The sequence below is a fragment of the Stegodyphus dumicola genome, chromosome X2, assembly GCF_044657685.1.
Source record: "Stegodyphus dumicola isolate Sdum_Otavi_A_Nest chromosome X2, ASM4465768v1".
Classification (NCBI taxonomy): domain Eukaryota; kingdom Metazoa; phylum Arthropoda; class Arachnida; order Araneae; family Eresidae; genus Stegodyphus; species Stegodyphus dumicola.
The window spans coordinates 95644305-95664857 of record NC_140781.1 but is presented as its reverse complement, the minus strand read 5'-3'; the positions used below and the strand labels follow the sequence as shown (position 1 = coordinate 95664857).

The 20553-nt window shown below is 35.2% G+C and overlaps 1 protein-coding gene across 8 annotated transcripts in view; it reads right to left on the bottom strand.

The window, feature by feature from the left end:
* Positions 1 to 20553, bottom strand: part of LOC118186561 (uncharacterized) — a 175242-nt gene that overhangs the window by 136064 nt on the left and 18625 nt on the right. For all 8 annotated transcript variants that reach the window (XM_085809281.1, XM_085809285.1, XM_035356671.2 and 5 more), the window contains one exon: positions 8515 to 8586. In XM_085809281.1, the coding sequence (XP_085665407.1) occupies positions 8515 to 8581 (67 nt within the window). In that variant the 5' untranslated portion in view covers positions 8582 to 8586. The remainder of the gene's footprint in view (positions 1 to 8514; positions 8587 to 20553) is intronic.

The window sequence follows — 20553 nt, the reverse complement described above, 5'->3', positions numbered from 1 at the left end:
CAATCTTACTGTTAACCAAGTTATGTTCAAACATCTGCAAGAAAATGTTTTAAGGCATTGTTCCCTCGACCATGAAAAATTGCTTAAAAGGATGATTTAGCACCAACTGTGGTATAAGCTTGTGTGATGTAAAAACTCGCTTATAACAGCAGTACTTCTGTTTGACGTAATCTCACTTGATTCTTGATAAACCATCTTGCGTTTTTATGGACAAGGATTTAAATTCACTGTTACTGCTATATTTTTTTCATATAAAAAGTATTAAAATTTGAGACCTACCTTCAACAGATGAGCAAGCTGCCATCAAAACAAAGGCGTATTATGATAACAGGACACAATATTACGTCTGATGCAATAGTAACAGATTGGGAAAACAACCAGTGGGAAGCTAGTAGTCTTTTAAGTATGTTCAAAACAAAGTTTCCAGTAAAATCAGAGGGCAAAGTAAAACAGCAGAAATCAATCAAAGCCTTTTTACAAAAAGCAAAATGAGATGAGCTGAAAACTGATAGTTTTTAAAGGTGTCAGTTCCATCGGAATTCCACAGGAATGCTTGTCCCAAATTTGGCGGAATATCTGGCAACTTTCACCAGTTGTCCAGATAATATATACCAAGTTTTACATACCTATACTTAGCAAATATAATTATGTATTCTGTCAGTCACTGCATTATAAATATGCTCTAAACTGAACATGAGAAGTATTTATTGTAAAAATGTAATATTTTAACAGTAAAATTTCCCAGAGTTAAAAAATTTCTAGGGTTTCTTTCTTTAAATAATACCTACCTTAGACAGTACAATAAAATGGAGTTATTATTTAAATAAATAAATCATTAATAATATTGCACTTTCTATGAACACATTAAAATTCTCATTTATTTGAACAGAAGGAAAACAATTTCAAGTGCTACTCTTATGGTGGCAGTACAAGTAATTCTTTCTAAAAAATAACGGGAAAGATAAATAATTGCATCATTTTTACAAAATTATGAAGCATATAATTCAACAAAGGCATACTTAAGTTTCAATCAGTACCCAACAATATACCACCAAACTGTCTTCTGTCATTCACTGTCTTCTGACAATTAAAGATATTTTCAATACCAGTATACCGATGAAACACATTTTCTTTATTTCCTGCGGGTATTGTTTGGCAACTGCATCACATTGTTATTTTCAGTAAATATCTCTGGCTCTACACAAATTTAATAAGAAGGCAAGTGACTTTTCTCAAATGAGTTCCCAGTTCTTATTTCACTTTATTGGTTATTCCCTGCATTACACTGACATTGTAGATTTTTTATCACATACAATTTCACTGCATGACACTGGAATACTCATAAATGTTTTGTAAAATGTCACATAACCTGAAACAAATGAATCGTCTCTCCTTCCCTTTCTCAGCAAATCTAATAAACATATGATGCAAAATACAGTACAAAGTAGCATGAAATGGACAATCATTATCCTGACAACTTTCTGCTGGAAAAGGATTGCTGAAATAAATGATGCAATGCAGACAAGAGTTTGCTTTCATTGGTTTGAAATTGACATTAAAATTTAAAAATAAATAAACAAATATTCTTCATCCTGCCTTATTCCCTTAAAAAAAAAAAAATACTAGAAAAGGGGGGAATTATGCCTTTCTGGGTAGCTGAATGCTTACATGAAACACTGTCAAGATGGTATGTTTGGATATATTGGCAGATACCAGTTAATACACAAGTACCAACAAAAGTATATACTATAGTACAATTTATTAAAATACTGCAAGATATTTATTTCATCAAATATAAGAATGAACTTCCTTTGGGGAATTTTTTCTCAATGCTTACATGCAATTACACTGTATACTGCTTGATGACCAGTACATTAACTCTTTCGCATCGAAGTCGCCCGTAACGCCATTCATTCAGGCAACGGCAAACTGCCCCCCCAATGCCTCGTTTATTTTCTACCTAGTGCTTTCCCCCTCAATGTTAGTGTGTGGCTCGTTGGTTGCACGAGTTGTTAAGAGACATGTCAATCATTCTTTTGAAGCAACTAAAGTACCTTTCTTATCTGAATGCAAGTTTGGTCTCCTTTGTTTAACGTCAAAGCTCCCAGGTGAGGTGACTTGCATCTAGACCACGTAGTTTGCTTCTTCCTCAGGTAAAGAAAACATCTTTCTGCTATTCTGTAGCTTCATCACAAAATGTTCAAAAGACGTCATATATTAATGCAAGAAGAAATAAATGCCATATTATTTGCAAAAACAGATGAATCTGATTCAGTTGAATCCGATGAAGATGATGGACATGCAAATAATGAGAACACTGAAATCGAACACAATGATAATTTAGAACAATCTGTTTTAGAAAGTGACAAAAATTTGGACTCTCTTTGTGATACCTTCAAACCAGACTGGAGGAACAATATAAATAACAAGGACATAAAATTTGGATTTTTTCTCTTCCTCACATGTGCCATCTCATGATTTGCCAACTGGATCATGTGCTTTAGATTATTTCAAATTACTTATGCCCGATGAATACTGCAAAGTAATTAGAAAAAATACAAATAAATATGCATAATTTTGGACCAAAAAACATGGTGTTGAAGATTGAAGCTGGCAACATATACTCTCCACAAATGAAATATGGACTTTTATAACTTTTTTTTTTTTTGTAATAAGCATCATGTGTTTACCCAGAATGAATGATTACTGGTCTCAAAACCATATACTTGGCAACGAAGTGATAAATTAATGTGTAGAGACAGATTTTTAAAAATTAAACATTATTTTCATATCTTCGATAGAGAAAAGGAGGTAAAAGAAAACGATGAAAACTTTAATTTTTTGCAAAAGTTAGAGCCTATTATTTCTGAGGTGGTTTTCAGATTATTTTAAGCCTTATAAAAATCTTTCCATTAATGAAGCTATGGTAAAATTCAAAGGGCATTTAGGTATATGCCTTTAAAACCAGATAAGCGCAGGCTTAAAATTCGGATGTTATGCACATCTTATTTGGGTTATACTGCGAATTTTGATTTGTATGGGGGAAAACGAGATAAAATCGTGACGTCAGGCAAAGGATTGGGGTACGACGTTGTCACACATTTGATAAAGCCCTTAACAAGCAAAGGACATGAACTCTATTTAGATCGAGTTTTTACCAGCATGGTTTATTTATTGAAATCCGACTTTTATGCTTGCAGAACTGTTATGCCTGATGCTAAAGCAAAGTTTAAAGTTTGAAAAAAAATTAAACATTCAGCAGTAGTAGCAATAAAAGCTCCCTGAGATATGTTGTGCAGATATTGAAGACAATAAAAAATTTTGAACTTAACCAATTTATTAACAATATAATAAAGAATAAAAACACAGAAAATACATTTCAACAATATCAGAGTCTTAGGAAAAATATAATATAACCATCATTCATCAAATAATATTTTTACCTGGTCTCGAAAACACTGGCATTCAATACAAACAAAAATGTCCTAAACATTAATTATGCGGCCTAAAAATGAAGTTGGCTACACATTCAATAAGTCCACCATCAATGGTTGAAAAAACACCTGAAAAATTTAAATGAAGTTCTTGAAAGCACTTAAAACCGGCCTAACTCTGTTTCCACGAGGAATCGCCGCTCACATGTTTTAAATGCCGCCTTTATTGAAGAACATGGATGCCTCCCACAGCAGTCACTCACATGGTAGCCTCTGGAACAAAGGAACTTTATTCTGGAACAACCATCCCGCAAACCGGAACCAAGGCACTTTATTCACTGGACTGCATGCATCCTTCTGAATGGGCTGGAAACCGCTCACTCAAGTGCCAGGAAAGCCAGAACTAGAAGGAGGAGAACTAGAAGGGTTGAGCCAGAGCGACGCGAGATACTTATAGCAGAAGTAGGCATGACGTCATCTCACGGCAACCAATAAGCTATCGGCACGAATCGGCTTTCCAGATGACGTAACATCACGTTTCGTTTTTACATCTCAATTAGGTTGAAACAGTCCGTTCTCAATGCAAACAGTGGCAGCAAGAAAAAGAAGTAGAAGTAACTACTATATTACATTAAAATAAGAACTAAACTAAATAAACATTTCAAGAAGGTGAGATGATGCAGTAAAAGGTTTAAAATAAGCTATATTTTCCAACAATGCCGAACAGAAAGCACTTACCAACTGAAATTAAAATGTTAAAGTTGAAAATCCCAAATAAAAGTCAAACTTTTCAGAGTAAAAAATTTCCAAATTTGTTGCGCATATCTTAGGTAGCCCAAAAGCAAATTTTTATGCTGTCAACTAACACATCAAATGAGCTGTGTCATGTAAACAGAGGAAAAGGAGCAGAGAAAATTGAAGTCCTTTGCCCACGTTCTTTCTCAATATATAACACACACATGGGAGAAGTAGATCTGGCAGACCACAAACGTAACTATTATACAGTTGCCAGAAAATCATCCAAATGATGGATGTATGTGTTTTGGTTCGTTCTGGACATCAGCATCACCAACACCTATATAATTCAACTTACTACAAATTATCCCCAACAAAAATGATCAAAAACTTTGTACAATTTCAAGCTGGAACTCATACAAGAATTAGCAAATGTGTATTCACACAGAAAGCGCACTTCAGCATCATTTGAACCCACTCACAGTCATTTTCATAAACGAAGAAAAATTGAAGGACGTAAAAGAACTTGTGTTAGATGTTCGCAGCAAAGAAATAAAACTCCAACAAACAATTCCATCCAAAGCACACGGGAATGCAAAATCTGCAAAGATGTGCCTTTGCAAAGGCTGCTTTGAGGAATAGATTTTCCAATCTTTCTTGCTATATGAAAAAAGGCCCTTTTCAGGGCCAGCTTATAACATAAAAGAAATGCATTTGTCTGCTATCTAAACCTAAAAATATTTAAAGAGAAATCATATGATTTTTGTGTGAAAGTAACAGAAAATGTAAAAGGAAATTAATTTTTCTTATTTCACACATTATTAATATTCCTATTGTAGCATTTTTCTCTTCTGACACCAGTTGTTACGTTATTTTCTTCCTTCATGTTCGTGCGGGTTTCATGTGGATTTGGAGTGAATAACGATGACACTTGATGAAGTATCGAAACACACTTTATTGGCTGGTATTAATCAGGACAGCTCCAAAATCTCATTTACAGTCGTCGAACTGTTATAAACACGCTGACACGATCAGCGACACAGCTTTCAGGTTATCAAGCTATCACAGTGGAGACAGCTTCACTGCAAAGCACCAGAGTACAGCTCCCGAGTCTGCTTGGTCGTTCTCGGAACACCACGTTCTCTCGAGACTGTCTACGCTACAATTCGTGATGCACTCGACGACACACAGAGCACAGCTCCTGGCTCTTTGGTTCAGTCGTTCCCGGAGCTTAACACGCTCTCTCGACGATGCACTAACCGCGATACACTAAGAGACTCCTCGATGCACTCGACAACCCACTCGGCACTCGCTGGCCGGCTGTCAACTCAATCGTCTCCGCACAGACTAACTAGATGAGACAGACTCGATACTGACTAACTTTGCACTCCAGACGAGGCACTCTGACTCGCCCTCTCGATGAAGCACACTAACTGACTGCGGACCAGCAGAGTTTATATAGCTTTCGGCTTGCGTTCGAGAACATTCTGGGCTAAACCAGTAAGACTTCATTCCAGAAGGTTCTCCAACCGTCCATGATATATGGCCAATTTTATCACCAAATGTCGCAAAATGGGCGATTTCTTGCCAAATGTGGCGACCCTGCCCTCCTTTGCCATTTTATGGCAAGCCAAAAACTGCTTTGCGGGGAAGCCATTACAGCACCTGTACATTTCATATTTCATAACACTATGTTTTACGTGAAGCAAAATAAAAATAATAAGCAGTTTAACTACCCTTTTCTTTATCTCTTTTTTTGTATCCTACACTTGAAATTTCAAGCAAGTATAAGGATTATTTTAGTTCGAATAATTAATTATAAGTATTCCTGCTCATGCATAACTATAATTTTTATGTTAAAAACCATTAAAAATGCCCCTATTAAAGTATATATTTTCTATAGCAGGAGTTTTAAAATGATGATATATGTACAACTAATAGTTATTTCTCAGTATACAAGTAAAACTTTCCTGCTAAGATAATATTAATTCATAAACTATTCATTCAAATCTACACAAATTAATAAAATGCATGTCAGTAAATGCTTATTGTTAATCCTGTAAATGGATGCATATTACATGAAGGGATTTCAGGAATAAGAGAAAAGAGAGATTTGATTTCCTATAGCACTTCTCTTGATATAAATTTCTATTCAGTAGCACTAACTTTCTGAGTGAAAATGTTTTTCTGTTTATTAGCACAAAATTATGGAAATATAAGACATGTCTAATTTTCAGGATGGCTAGCTGATAACTGGTAATATTTAAATTCTGTCAAACCACCATTTATCAACTAAACTATTTTCATGAAAATATTTCTTTTCCTGCACTGACAATAGATAAAAAGGTTCCATACTTTTCCATTTTATATAAGAATAAAAAAAAAAACTTTACTAAATTCAAATAAAAACAAATCCATGTACATGAATTCTCCTATATACGGGGGTTGTAAATTAAATAGTGGCAACTTAACCTTGAAACTCGCAGAAGGGGGGCAGGCATGCGCAAATAGGATATGGGAGCGGTGAGGTGGCGCTGTTGTCGATGTGTAGAGTGCAAAAAACAGTGATCTGCTTAGAAGGGTAGTTGTTGTGTGTCGTTAAAGTGAGGAGTTTCGTTTCCATCGCTCTAAAGCATGCTTTCAAAAGGTGATCAGCGGTCGTGGCTTAAAATCGAGGTTACCTGTGGCAAAAATGCAACACAATGCTATCGAGGATTAGTGGAAGGCTGTGGCACAAATGCTTTACTGTATAGGATGGTAGCACGATGGGTTCAAGCATTGCGCTCAGGTCAGAATGAGACTGTGGATTTGCAACGCATAGGTCGGCCCTCCCTTCCTCAAGAGCAGATTGACATCCTGAGCGGTCTCCTTACCATGGACTGTCCGAGAATTATCCTTAGAGGTTGGTCCGAGTCATCAAACGGTGTGGTGCATAATGAAGAAATCTCACAACATGAGGAAATGCTTCCCGCTGGGTTTCCCATCGACTAACCGAAGTACAGAAATGGCACTGGTATGCACTGGCTGGCACCCACTTGGAGAGATACCGCAATGAAGGAGACGCATTTCTGCAGCGTATCGTCGAAATTGATGAGACATGGGCACGAGCCTACGAGCCTGAATTAAAGCATGAATCAAATGAATGGCGTCACGAAGGTTCACCACGTCCACAGAAATTTCGACAGGAACCCATTCGAGTGAAGGTTATGCTGATTATGGCATACGACTGGGACAGTGTGATACTTACACATGTTGTACCCGAAGGACAAACTGTCAACGCAGATTACTACTGCCGATTTCTACAGCACCATCTGCGTCTGGCTATGCGGTGCAGACGTCCATGTTTATTGCACAACAATCTCCCTATCATATTGCATGACAACGCTCGTTGCCATGTCGCAAACAATGTCACTCTTCTTTTGCGATGGTCGCAGTGGGAAATCCTGGAACACCCTCCCTACTCACCCGACATGAGTCCTTGTGACTTCGATGTGTTTCCGAAGTTGAAGGAACCCCTCCGAGGTCACCGATTTCATGACGTTTCATCTGTACTTCACGCAGTAAAGCACTTGGTCGCTCACATCAACAATCAACACCTTGCCACTGGTCTACAACGACTTCCCGACATTTGGCAAAAGGTTTATAAGCTTTGCTGGTAATTACATAGAAGGAATGTAATGCAATTGTACTTGTAAGTTCATTAACAATTGATTTATACCTATGTTGCCATTACTTAATTTACATATCTCGTATGTTCGTTTATTATAAGAATCCCTGCACAACCATTTTTAAACAATGGAAAATGTTATTAATCATATAAATATACATTTTTTTATTTAAATTAAAGCTATCACATCTTAATATACCGATCATTTTAAGAAATATAAAGTATTCAAATCATTGCAAAACTGAGGAGAAATACGGAAAGCTATTGATGTTCGCAGGTGCAATCCGGCCCTAATGTGAAACTGCAAACTATGGATGAAACCGCAGAAAAAACCCCAAGAGAGATGCAGTCATTTCACTTAAGTAGGTTATTGTTAATGCTGTAGCTGTCTACTAGGCAGGGGGAAGGAAAACTATTCCAAGACAAATTCATAAGCGCAGGCGTTTTCGATGTTTGATGAAAACAGATCTGTTCGTCTCTCAATGCGAAAGAGTTAACAGCATTTTTGCATACAACATATTGGAATCAGTTTTTTTTTTTTTTTTTTAAGAATGAAAAGAGATAGATGTTTTTAAATAAACTACATAACAAACTTTAATTTCTTTCACAGTTTTGTTCAAGGACGGCAGAACCAAAAAAATAATCATTTGCAAATAATTATAAAGCTATGCTTATCACCTCGAGATGGTTTCTTGTCTTCAAGCTGAAGTATTTGCCGTCTTCCTCCTTTGTGCTTCTTCACCATTGTTTCTAAAATTAGTTTGAAATAAAATTACACTTAGGATTATATATAATTCATAACAGGAAAGATATTGAAACTTTTTATTAGCAATATACTCAGAAAAAATATACCCAATAAAATCAAAAACAACAAATATTTCTTTAAGAATCCTATTTTGGTACTTCGTTATAGTGGTGCACTACCATATTTGGCTATTTTTGATTTGTGCCAAGATCTCAGCTATAATTCCACCAAGCTTGTGAAGCACGACTGTAAAAATAAACTACATAATAATAACAATAATACTCGCATGTCATTTCTTAAGAATGTTTTTAAAAGTCCTTATTTTTATTCTATTATTATTGCATCGCAAGTAACTGTTCCAGAGCTAATCTTTATTTTAGGGTACCCCGTGGTTCTTTTCTGAAAAAAATCGCCAAGAGGTATTGGTTGTTCGCCAAATCTGGAAGCCTGCTGCACGAAATAGGTTTTTTTGGGAACCCTAATGTTAACCCGCCAGCACACGTGCTGGGGTAAAATCCACACCACGTGTAGTCTTTTCTTAGAAAATAAGGGAAGGTCGCACGTGACCTTTCTAGTACTTCATGTACCTTTCAAGATCAAAATTAGGAAGGTGTCGTCCAGAGGAATTTTTCCAGTGCTCTTGGGATTTTGCACTTTCGGGAAAGGAATGTGCAATGGGATTGTAGCTACCCCACGCGTGTACTAACGTTTCACTTCAAGAGAGACATTCATTGAGATGAGTGCATATGAGCAAGAACAGTAACAACTGCAGGTTCTTCTCGCTAGTGTTGAAACTGATAGCGAAATTGAAGATTCCGATTCTGAGTGTGATAACATTTCTGAAAGTGCTCCCGAAACCGATTCTCACTAATATGATGATTCACATGATTTATGGAGCATATCTTCTTTGACATCAGATGAGATTTTTGTGTTTGAAAAGCTGGAACAATTTGAAGTAAAAAATTACCCTAAAAGCATTCAGGCACGGCTGCACAATATAATGACACATTTACCTGGTGTCAAGAAAAGCTTTAGAAATTTGAAAAATCCAACTGAGTGTTTACTGCAAATTTTTGATGAAGAAATAATGGAAGATTTGGTGAAATCAACAAACATTTACCTTTCATTAATAAGAAACAAATACTTTAGAGAACGTGACGCACAAAAGACAAATGTAGCTGAATTGAAGGTGTTGTTTTTCCTATTATATTACGCTGGAGTGCTGAGTGCAGCACTTCTCAAAGGAAAGATTTGTGGTCAGCTGACGGAAGAGGAATAACCGTTTTTCAAATAACAACGTCTATGAACCGATTCCACGTACTGTTGAGGTGTATTAGGTTTGATGACATAAATTTACGAGCGGTGCAAAAGATGACGGCTAGACTTGCACTTATTAGACATGTTTTTGAAATATTTAGCAAAAACATACTAAAAATATATTCTTTATCTGAATATTGTACTATAGACGAAAAATTAGAACCCTTTCGAGAAAGGTGTCAATTCAGACAATATATAAAAAGTACGCTCCCGAGATATTGAATAAAAACTTTTGCTTTGTGCAATTCTCATACATTTTACGCATACAACCTAGAAATTTATGCAGGTCAGCAGCCTGTCGGACTATATAGACAATCAAATGTGGCATTGGATGTTGTACAAAGACTTATTGCACCCATAAGTGGCACTGAAAGAAGTATAACTATGGACAATTGGTACATGAGCATTTCTTTGGCCAATGAATTATTGAAAAAGCACAAATTGACATATTTTGGGACACTTCGAAAAGATAAGCATGAAATTTCAGAAGAATTTCTGCCAAATAAAACAGGATTCTGTACTCTTCGCATTTTGGGTTTAGAGGTAAAGAATTAACTCTTACTTCATATGTTCCCAAAAAGAGTAAATCGGTTCTTGCTCTATTATCCATGCATGAGGATAATCAAATCGATCCATTGTCTAAAGAGCAGCTCAAGCTCGAAATGATAATTTTTTGCAACTCTACAAAAGGTGATGTTTATACTGTTGATGAGTTATGTGGAACTTAGTCTGTTTCAAGAAAATGCAGCCGCTGGCCTCTAACAGTATTTTTCGGACTAATAACCATTGTAGGCATAAATGCTTTTATTATTCATCGATCAAATAACGACCAATATGAACTGAATATGAACTGAAGAGCTTTTCTAAAAGATTTAGCATTAGAGCTTTTGCTGCAATTCTATCTCTCTCGAAAGAACTCAAAACTGGAGTAAAAAGGTTGGCAGGAAAAGAAGATGCAGCAGACCTTCACTCTAAGAAATTTTTGTAAAAATATGTTGTTCAAAACGAGATTATTTGAATAATTAAACTCAGGTAGGAGGGGTGGTGGAAAACCTATGTGTTATTTATATTTTTTAATATTCGTATTTAGAATCTATTTTTGATATGAATAATTGTATGACATTACATTGAGTTTTAAGGAAAAAAGCTAGTAAGAGTGCAGACTTTTCATATTCCTCTAGTGCTTTATCAAACCACTCTTTATGATAAACATTTATACTTAAAAAATATGTAAAATGTGATTTTTCTAATATAAGAAATCATATATGTATCTTATATAAGTTAGTAATTTTGCATAAATTTCGATTTTTATGGCTTACTTTAGGCAACCAAAATGTGAAATAACATGAAAATGTTTGAATAACTTTAAAACGAGGAGCCAAAGGGTACCGTACAATAAATTTTTACTCTGTTCCGGTCAACTGCAGCACTTTCACACATCTTAAGCTGTTTGTTACACCATTTCATGTACGTCAATTCCTCTGCCTGAAAATATGTAAATTTAAGAGCAGTGACAAACAACATTTTGAAACTGCTGAACCAGTTTCCAATATGGAGTTCTTTTAGCAATTTTTAACACTGCATCAACAAACAAAGTTTCATGTTGTGACCATTTTCACATACTCATTTGTCAGAAAAAAGGCCTCTTTCTTGAAAAAAAAAATGGCATGGCATGGCATGTACCTTATTACTTGTTAAATTAAAGATTGTTAACATCATATTCATAATATATATATATATATATATATTTAAATAAGCAATGAAAATTCGCAAACCTCAAAAAATGTATAATATAAGAACGCATGGCAAAAGTAAAAATGCAGGACGGTTCTAGTATATGATTACATGGCAAGGTATAAGAACATGCAGCCAGATTTTGGCAAGATATCTCTGTTGACTGGCAATTCAATCTCCAGGACTGCTATAACAAAGTAGCCATATTTTTAATACATAATTGAAATTTGTAGTTTAAATTCAGAGAAAATATATAAACTGGAAATAAATATTCCTTAAATTATGATAGATGTTCTAGCATTCATTTAGATATATAGCATATACATATATATCTAGACAAGAATGAAGATTTTATGGCTTATTTTGTGCTTTACACCGTAAAATGGCTGCCACGGGTAAACTTGGTGGTTGATGGTATAGAACGACGCAGCGGAAGGTGTTTTTTTGAATTGGTTTAGGACAGTAGGAAAGAAACTTTGTTGGATGTAATGCAGCGGAATAGCTTACCTGGAAGAACGATCACATCCGACTGCCGGAAGTCATACAGTTGTCTTTATGACAATGGCTTCATTCACCTCTCAGTAAATCATGTAGTGAAATTTAAGGATCTGAAAACCGAACTCATATCAACACTATATAAGGTATGTGGGGTGTAATAAAAAGAGATTTTCAAAAGAAATGCCACTGACACTCCTAAGGATATTTCTAATTCTTACTTTTGTGAATTTATACGGCAATGGTAGTATGCAAATTCTAGTTTAAATAATTTGAAACAGTTTTTGGATGCTGTTAAGGAATTCTGCGTGTCACACACCGAAGACATGGAAATTTCTAAATAAGGCACGTCGATACTTCCTTTTTGTACTGCACAGAGATTAGATCATGTATATTTCTATTTTTGTTATTTCCTTGTTTTAATTTGACTTAAAATGCAGTTTATTGAGATTCTAATTTTTTTATGTTTTATTGGAAGCCATTTCACTTGAAAGAGCATTGCACCAAAGCAGGAATAGCACCAAAAAAATTGGCAATTTGTGGCAAGGGAGACCCTGAAATATACAGAGTGCGGCAGGGAAACTACCTTATTTTAAAAATGAATGACACATATAGTATAAGCGATATCAGTTTAATTTTTTTTCCATGTTATAGACACTATTGCAAACAACAGTTTTTTTTTTTTATTATTATGGTTTAAAAATAATATAAAGGTGGCATCTGTTCTGGCCAATGCATTGAGATAGTTTGAAGTTTCTTTCCACTTTTACCAGCACATCAACGGGTATGTTGTCGATATTGTTCTTCAGTTGAGCCAAGGTCTTTGGACATTAGAGATTTCAGATAGCGCAACAAAAGGAAATCACACAGGGCTAAATCAGGCGAGCACGCTGGCCACTGACAATCGCCTCATAAGGAGATAAGGCATCCAGGGAAATATTCTCCAAAAAATCATGGTCCAATGATGCCTATTCTGGACAATGCACACCAAACAGTCACACGTTCTGTATGAAGGAGCTGCTCATGAAATTTTCGGGGATTCGTGCCACTCCATTATCGCATGTTTTGCTTAATGATGCAACCGGAAAGGTTAAAATGAGCCTCATTGCTAAAGAACACAAGGGCATCATGATGTGTATTGTCAAGGCTTATCATGAGCTTTGCATGCATTTTTTTCGTGAAAGCAAATCGTGTGGATTAAGTTTTTGTACCCCTGCCAATTCATATGGATGAAAATGCAGTATGTTGAAAAGTACGACTCCACAGAGAATGCGTGCTCCTCTCTCGCCTACTGCATGATCAGTACTAAACCTTCATGACATAAAACGTTAGATACCACTCTTTTCAATGAGCGCCACCCCACCCTTCTCGGATTAAATGTCGCTAGATGGTGCGCGTTTCAAATAAGGAAGTTTCCTTACATAACCTTCATTTTCCCTGAAAGTCTTTTGAGGGCAGACAGTAAATTTATTGGTACTTGCTGTTAGCAATTTTCACAGTTTACTGCCAGATGGTGTCATGACCTTTCAAAGTATTTGTAATAATGAAAACTGCAGTTTTAAAATATAGAATAGAATTAAAGTATTTTTATGATAAGCTAAAATAACACATCGAACAAGTACTAATTTATAAGTCAAACAACAAAAAACAGCGTTACATTTGCAAATTTTCACAGGACTAGTTTTGATGGTTTCACCAAACCATCATCGTCAGCTGCCAAAGCGCAAATGAACGAGATAAGATATAGTAATTTAAAGATGGATTGGAATTAGGGTTGTTAACTAGAATCGAAAGATTTTTTTTAATGTGAAATGTTTCTAGAAAATTTAATTTACCAACTAAAGGTTTTTTTGAATAATTTTGGCTGCAGACGAAAGTGCTATTTTAGAACCAGCAATTCTGGACAACAGAGGACTTCTATGTTTCCTAGTTTCTAACACTGTAGGGTTTTTTGTATTTTGCATAACAAATTTATTTTAAGTTTTTCTGTTCTAAACTTCTCCCCTCAAATTCTCTCACCAGGATGTAAATTTAAAATTAAGTGAAGTGCTATTTAAACGTGTAATTATCTCAGTTTATTCACAGCGTGTTTCGCTAGCTAAGCGCACATTCGTTGTTATTTCGCGGTCACGCTATTAAGCCTCTTGGCATTATGAGTTTAGTATCACGCCGGTTAGATTTCTGTGAGTCCACCTCTTAGGCCTAAATTGAAATGTGTTCTTGAAAGCTTTATTTTTCAGATTTGACTTGTATTATAGTCTACGTTTAATTACCACCGCAAGTGAACGGTGTTTTTGTAACGCAACGAGTCCGTGCCTTTCTGTTAAATTAGTTTGATTTATCAAAATCACAATAACAACCTTGTATTTGGCGTACATATATTAAAACACTTAATCGATTTCAAGGGCAGCTAAAGGTCCCTCCTCATCAGGAGAACGAAATTACTAGAAAGGGGAAAAAAGAAGAAAAATAAAGCTTCGGCAAAAAGGAGTCCCAGAAACATGTGGTCGTTATCAGCACTGCACGTGGTTGTAACCGGATTTTGAATCAGAGTTACACTGACTGCCTACTTTTACTGAGCCAGGCTACCTGATCAAACAATTAACACACAGACTAAGACGCAAAGAAAATCAGCAAAGTCAAAAAATAGGGAACAAGGGGCAACTGCACTTTCCCGCACCAAGTCTGAACCTCGAATGAGGTTCTTGTCCATGACGACTATCTGGCCACCTTTGTCGCCCTTTGAAATGATAATGTCAGGGTTAGAATGAATTTTGTGTATTGTAGCTCTTTCTCTTGTGTTTAGATTTCATTTCGAAGGCTTATTGTCGAATTTCACATTATAAGCGATAAGGAGCTTAATCATTTCTTTCTGTGTATCTGAAATTGTACTGAATTTGAAAGCTTTCTTGATAGGAGCCAAAATCTTTGAAATCGAGGGGTTTGAGGCTTGTGAGAAGTTAAAAGTTATATTTCAGAATTCTCTCTTTGTTCTTCTGATAAACTAACACTAGAAATATTTACTATTGGCTTAATACAGTCAAAACTCTTTAATCCGGACTTTGGCAATTCTGGATTATCGGTTTTTCCGGATTATAGATCATCAATTTAAATCTGGTAAGAAGATGGCATGCAGAAATTATAAAATTAAAAATATGAAACCGTAATTGATGAAATAAAGAGCAATTATGATCTAAAGCAGTGTTTCCCAATCTTTTTTGTGCCATGCCCCACCTAATCTTCTCTAAAATTCTTAAGCTGCCCCTAGCATATACACAATTTTTAATATTTAAAAATTGAAATGTTCACGAAAGAAACTTGAATGATAGCTTTTAGGAAGAAACTACGAAATTTTCTGAGCAAACACAGTAAGTGAACTTTCACAACATGGAGAACTGAAATTCAAGAACAAACTCATTTCAGTGAGTTTTTTTTTAATATTATGTTTAGTAATTTTTATTATTTAAATTTAGCGAGTTCCTTGTGCTTGATACTTGCTGCAAAGAAATTTTAGGTCAGGTTCAAATTTAGATAACTTGAGTCTCAAGTCTCCCTGGTTTCATTATACCCAACTGATTTCTTTCTTTTTTTTTTTTTTTTTTTTTTTTTTTTTTTTTTTTAGTAGCAAAACATTTATGGCACTAAATCCGCATTCAGCAAAATATTAAGATGGAAACAGTAGCAAAAGTTCTTTCGCAAATTTTGTTGCATTTGGATATCTGATTCTGGTTTCCTCACAAAGCTATGTCATAGCTCCTTTTATATTAAATAAAGTTTTAATTGACTCATCATTTGCATTTCTGCGAGTTCTTCTTTTTACTGCATATTTGAAATATCAGCTAAATCCACTAGCATTGGCTGCATCATCCAAGTTGGGAAATTAATTTGTTTTAAGTTACAAAATCTTTTAAATCAGCCAATAAAATTTTTAGATGATCGCCAATAACAAGTATAGCGGTAGTCGCATCACATTTTTGGAGCCAATGAAACTTTTAAAAAATTTTTTGGTAAATAGTATATGCCTGACATAATTCAACAAAGATAATGAAACCAAATATTTTCCTTTTGCATCGACATAAGTTTTATTTGCTCCTTGAAGTTGTTTATTTGATATATTTAATTTTTCAACTAAATAACTCACAATATAATACGATATTGGCTAAATAACTCACAATTGCCTTGTTATCATCCATTAATGGATTTTTCATTTCAGGTTTGTCACTTAAAAAATAACTAAGAGTATCAAATAGTTCCATAAATCTTTCCAAGCAGTTCCTTTTCGACAGCCTTCTTACTTCAGTGTGAAGTACAAGTCTGATATAGTCTTCATTTTGTTCTTCATAAAATAACTTGAAAATACGTTCACATCTGGCCCTAGCTTTAATAGCATTGATACACTTTATAACTGAATTTAGTACTTCATTTAGAACAGGTGAATTGTTTTTAGCTACCAGGTTTTTATTATGAACAACACAATGCACAAGATGCATTTCTGGATTCTCATCTATTATCAATTTTAAGCAACCCTTTCTCTTATTCCGTGCTTTATTTTATTTTTCAACCATCATATTAGGAGCACCATCTGCAGTACAAGATGTACTATATTTTTTATTGGCATATTTTTTATATGTAAGTAATTTTTTAGCTTACTATAAATATCTTCGGAGGTAATGGTGCTTTCTAATGATTTACAGAAGAACATTTCTTCGGCAAAATCCCCTTTATGAATATACCTTACATAAGTTACAAGTACGGCCTCACTGTCTCTCAAAGTTGGTTCATCCATTTGCACCGAAAATTTTCTTGTTTTCAGCTTTTCAACAAGTTGTTTTCAATATCCTCACTCATTTCATCTTTCTTCTGCAAACAGTACTGTTATTTAGTGGCATAGCTTTAACGTCTTTGTCATCTTTTTCTAGAACAGTTTTAACTGCTGATATTGATGGTTTGATTAAATTCTCCGCTATAGTATAGTACGGCTTTTCCCAGATTAAGCGATGAGTAATGAAATTTGATGAATAGCCTCAAAAGCACGATTAACAGTTGCATTATGAGCAGTAAACAGAGACTTTAATATTACTCTTTTTTCAAAATTTTTCTTTAAAGTGAGAAAATAATTCAAATCTGAATTAATATCAGCAAATTGTTTTGCCTTCAAATGTGCCTTAAGACGACCTAGTTTCATTGATTTGTTGGTCAGGCATTATTGGCATAAAAGACAGAAATTAATGGTTTATGCACAGGGTATGAAACCAAATTCTAAATATGCCTCCGAATAACGATGAACTGTTTTTCTTGCTTGCACCCCTCATTTCACTAAGGGCTGAAATAAATAAATACAAGATCAATATAAACAAAGCTGAAAGCAGCTGCTGTTGCCATTCAAGGAAAGAATAATATACCGGTTGCCATTTCTACAGTAAAAAATAAAATAAATTCATTGGCTGAAATGTGCGAGAAACGTCTGGAAAGCATAATGTGTCAGTTATTTAAATGCCTTTTAAAAGCATTTAAATGTCCATGTCTACAGCGAGAATTGTTTATAAATATTTAAAATGCACCGCAATTTAAAAACTTTTTAACGTATACATCACTTACATTTTTCTTTATTTTGGGGAATAAAAAATGAAACTTTAAAAAATTTTGACTTCATGAAGCATATTTAGAAATTTGAACATCCTTTGTTCCCTTAAACTCTGGACAAGTCCATTTTCAAATTGCCCCCCCTTAACAGTCACATTGCCCCCTTGTGGGGCGTGGGCCCCCCGTTGGGAAACACTGATCTAAAGGGTATCAAAATTTACGAAAAAAAAAAAGCTTAATATTTATTTGTTAACTTTATCAAACATTTCTTTCAACGCGCGCATGCGTAAAGCATACATTACGCATAGTCCAAATTAGAAAATTGCAACCAGAAAACTATTTGATGTGTATTCATGATATTTATAATGACGAGGAATTTTATTTAAATCATATCAAAGATGGAATACATCGAGATGAAATACTACATTTAGTAAGGAATTATAAGCCGAATAAAATAAAAACATCTGCCGTGAAGATAAGGATAGTTCTGACAGATCAACTTCCAGTTCATTGCGCACCGCGATGTGGTGGTACATAAACGTTGTCTTTAATGAAACCTCACAGAAAGAAGTCACAGGGTGTAAAATCCGGTCACCGTGGAGGCCAGCTGAGACATGCTAAGTTGCCAGATCCTTGACGACCAATCTAATGGTTCGGTAGAGTTTCATTGAGATAATCCCACACTTGGCGACACCAGTGAGGGGGTGCCCCGTTTTGTTGAAAAATGGAGATACTGCTGACCGTTAGCCGTGTTTCCATCAAAGAAGAATGGGCCGTAAACAGATGATCGGGATATCGAACAAAACACATTGATTTTGGGCGAATCTCGTACATGCTCAACGGCTGCATGTGGTTTCTGTAGACCCCAAATTCAAACATTGTGTTTCTTTACATGGCCACTAACATGAAAAGTCGCTTCATCACTGAACACGATGCGTTGTGCGAAAGTGTTATCATTGTCAATAGCATCAATAATCTCGTTACAAAATGCCACACGTTTGCCATCAGAACGCAGAGCCTGTAACAAACGTAACTTGTACGGCTTCATAACCAACCAACCTCTCAAAACACGGTAAATTGTTGCTGTAGGCAGTTGTAACTGCAACAAGTTGATTTTGAAGGACTATGTTGGAAAGCAGTTTGAATTTGTGCAACATTTTCATCCAGAACATAAGGGCGGCCAGGACTCTTTCCTTTACATACACATCTTGTATTTATAAACTGTCGATACCATCTGCCAATGTTCCACCCATTCGGAGGATCACTTTGGTAGCTCAACTTGAAACGTCTTTACTGTAATCACTGCATTGCACTTTGCAAACTCGAGAACACAAAATGACTTCTGCTCTTCTGCTGCGGAGTAGCCATTTTAAACATGTGACGGTTACCATGCAAAACGGAAGACAACTGACATCTAGCGGCTATTACTATTAACTAGACTAAATAATAAAAGTTACCTTCATTTTATTCCTATGCTTTCTGTGCACTTCAGGTTTGCTCCTCCAAATTGGCTCTTGATCAAGAACAAAATTATCTAAAAGCCTATTGACAAGGGCTTTTCAGCTAACATTACCAATCAAGCAGTTAAAAAAATTTTCATCTCAGCGCACTAAAAGGCACACTCTTGTTTTAGGAGATAATAAGAATTCTCCAGTCTTTCCTTTCTTTGCATCAATTAGCTATAAAATTGCATGCATTTTACAGAAATCTTACTTTCGGGTCGTTTATTCTCTAATCAATACAATTCCGAGTTCCATACTCAAAGACCCCATTCCGAATATGAATTCCTTGGGTATTTTACAGGATTCCTTGCCAGCGTAGTCTAATATACAGGGCTGTGGAGTCGGTAGGGAAAATGACCGACTCCGACTCTAACTCCTGGAATTTTAAAGACTCCGACTCAACTCCCTCATATATATATATATATATGTAAACACATGGGTTACAACTTTATTTTTTAAGATAAAAGAAGTAATAGATGCTACAGGAAAAAAAAAAAAACTGATGGCATAGCAAATTATTTATATTAATTAGCATTTATTCTGAAATGGAAAAACTGACATTAGTTATTTCTAAGAAAAACTATAGCTTCGGCAAGAGCTATAGCTTCTTCTTTGTTGGAGGGCCATAGATCCGATTTGATAAACTTCAGAGAGAAGAGTGTTTCCACACACACTTGAGTAGGAGGAAGAGCTGTTAGTGTTAGAGCTACTTCTTTTAACTTTCCAGGATACATTTTTATAAATTCTAAAAGAGGTGTCTTGCAAGCACAATCATATTTCTCTATTTCTTCAAAGGCCATGTAGAAATCTTGATTGTATTTTTTCATTTTTATATCTAAAGGCTCTTGGTTCTTTATTTTCATTCGCTTTGCGTTAGAATATTATCCAAAAATATTTCTCAAAATCTAATTCATCACTGGAAGAGGATGATAGAGACTCAAATGCAATGTCTGCAGTTTGACTGCGCTGATTTGAATTATCTAATTGTTCTGAGAATAATTTCATTCTTAATGAAAGTTCATAGATTTTTTTTTCCCCCTTTTAAATTTGTTTGTCATCCAAGAAAATTCAGTGTTTCGGATCTACATATATTGAACACAGCAAGACCTCATTCCTCTCAAACTAGTTTCTCTTTTCTTCATTGAAGAAATAATTCCTTCTGCAATAAATCCTCCATTTCAGAAAGAACAAACATCACATTCGTCCCTTCTCGCCTCCTGTCAATTCTTCAGACTGCAGCTTTTTTATAACTATATAAGGTGTAGAAATGAGAGTTTCCAATTCTGCAAGATCATTCCACAGTCTTTCTGTTAGTGAAACATTAGGGCTATCTACATCTTC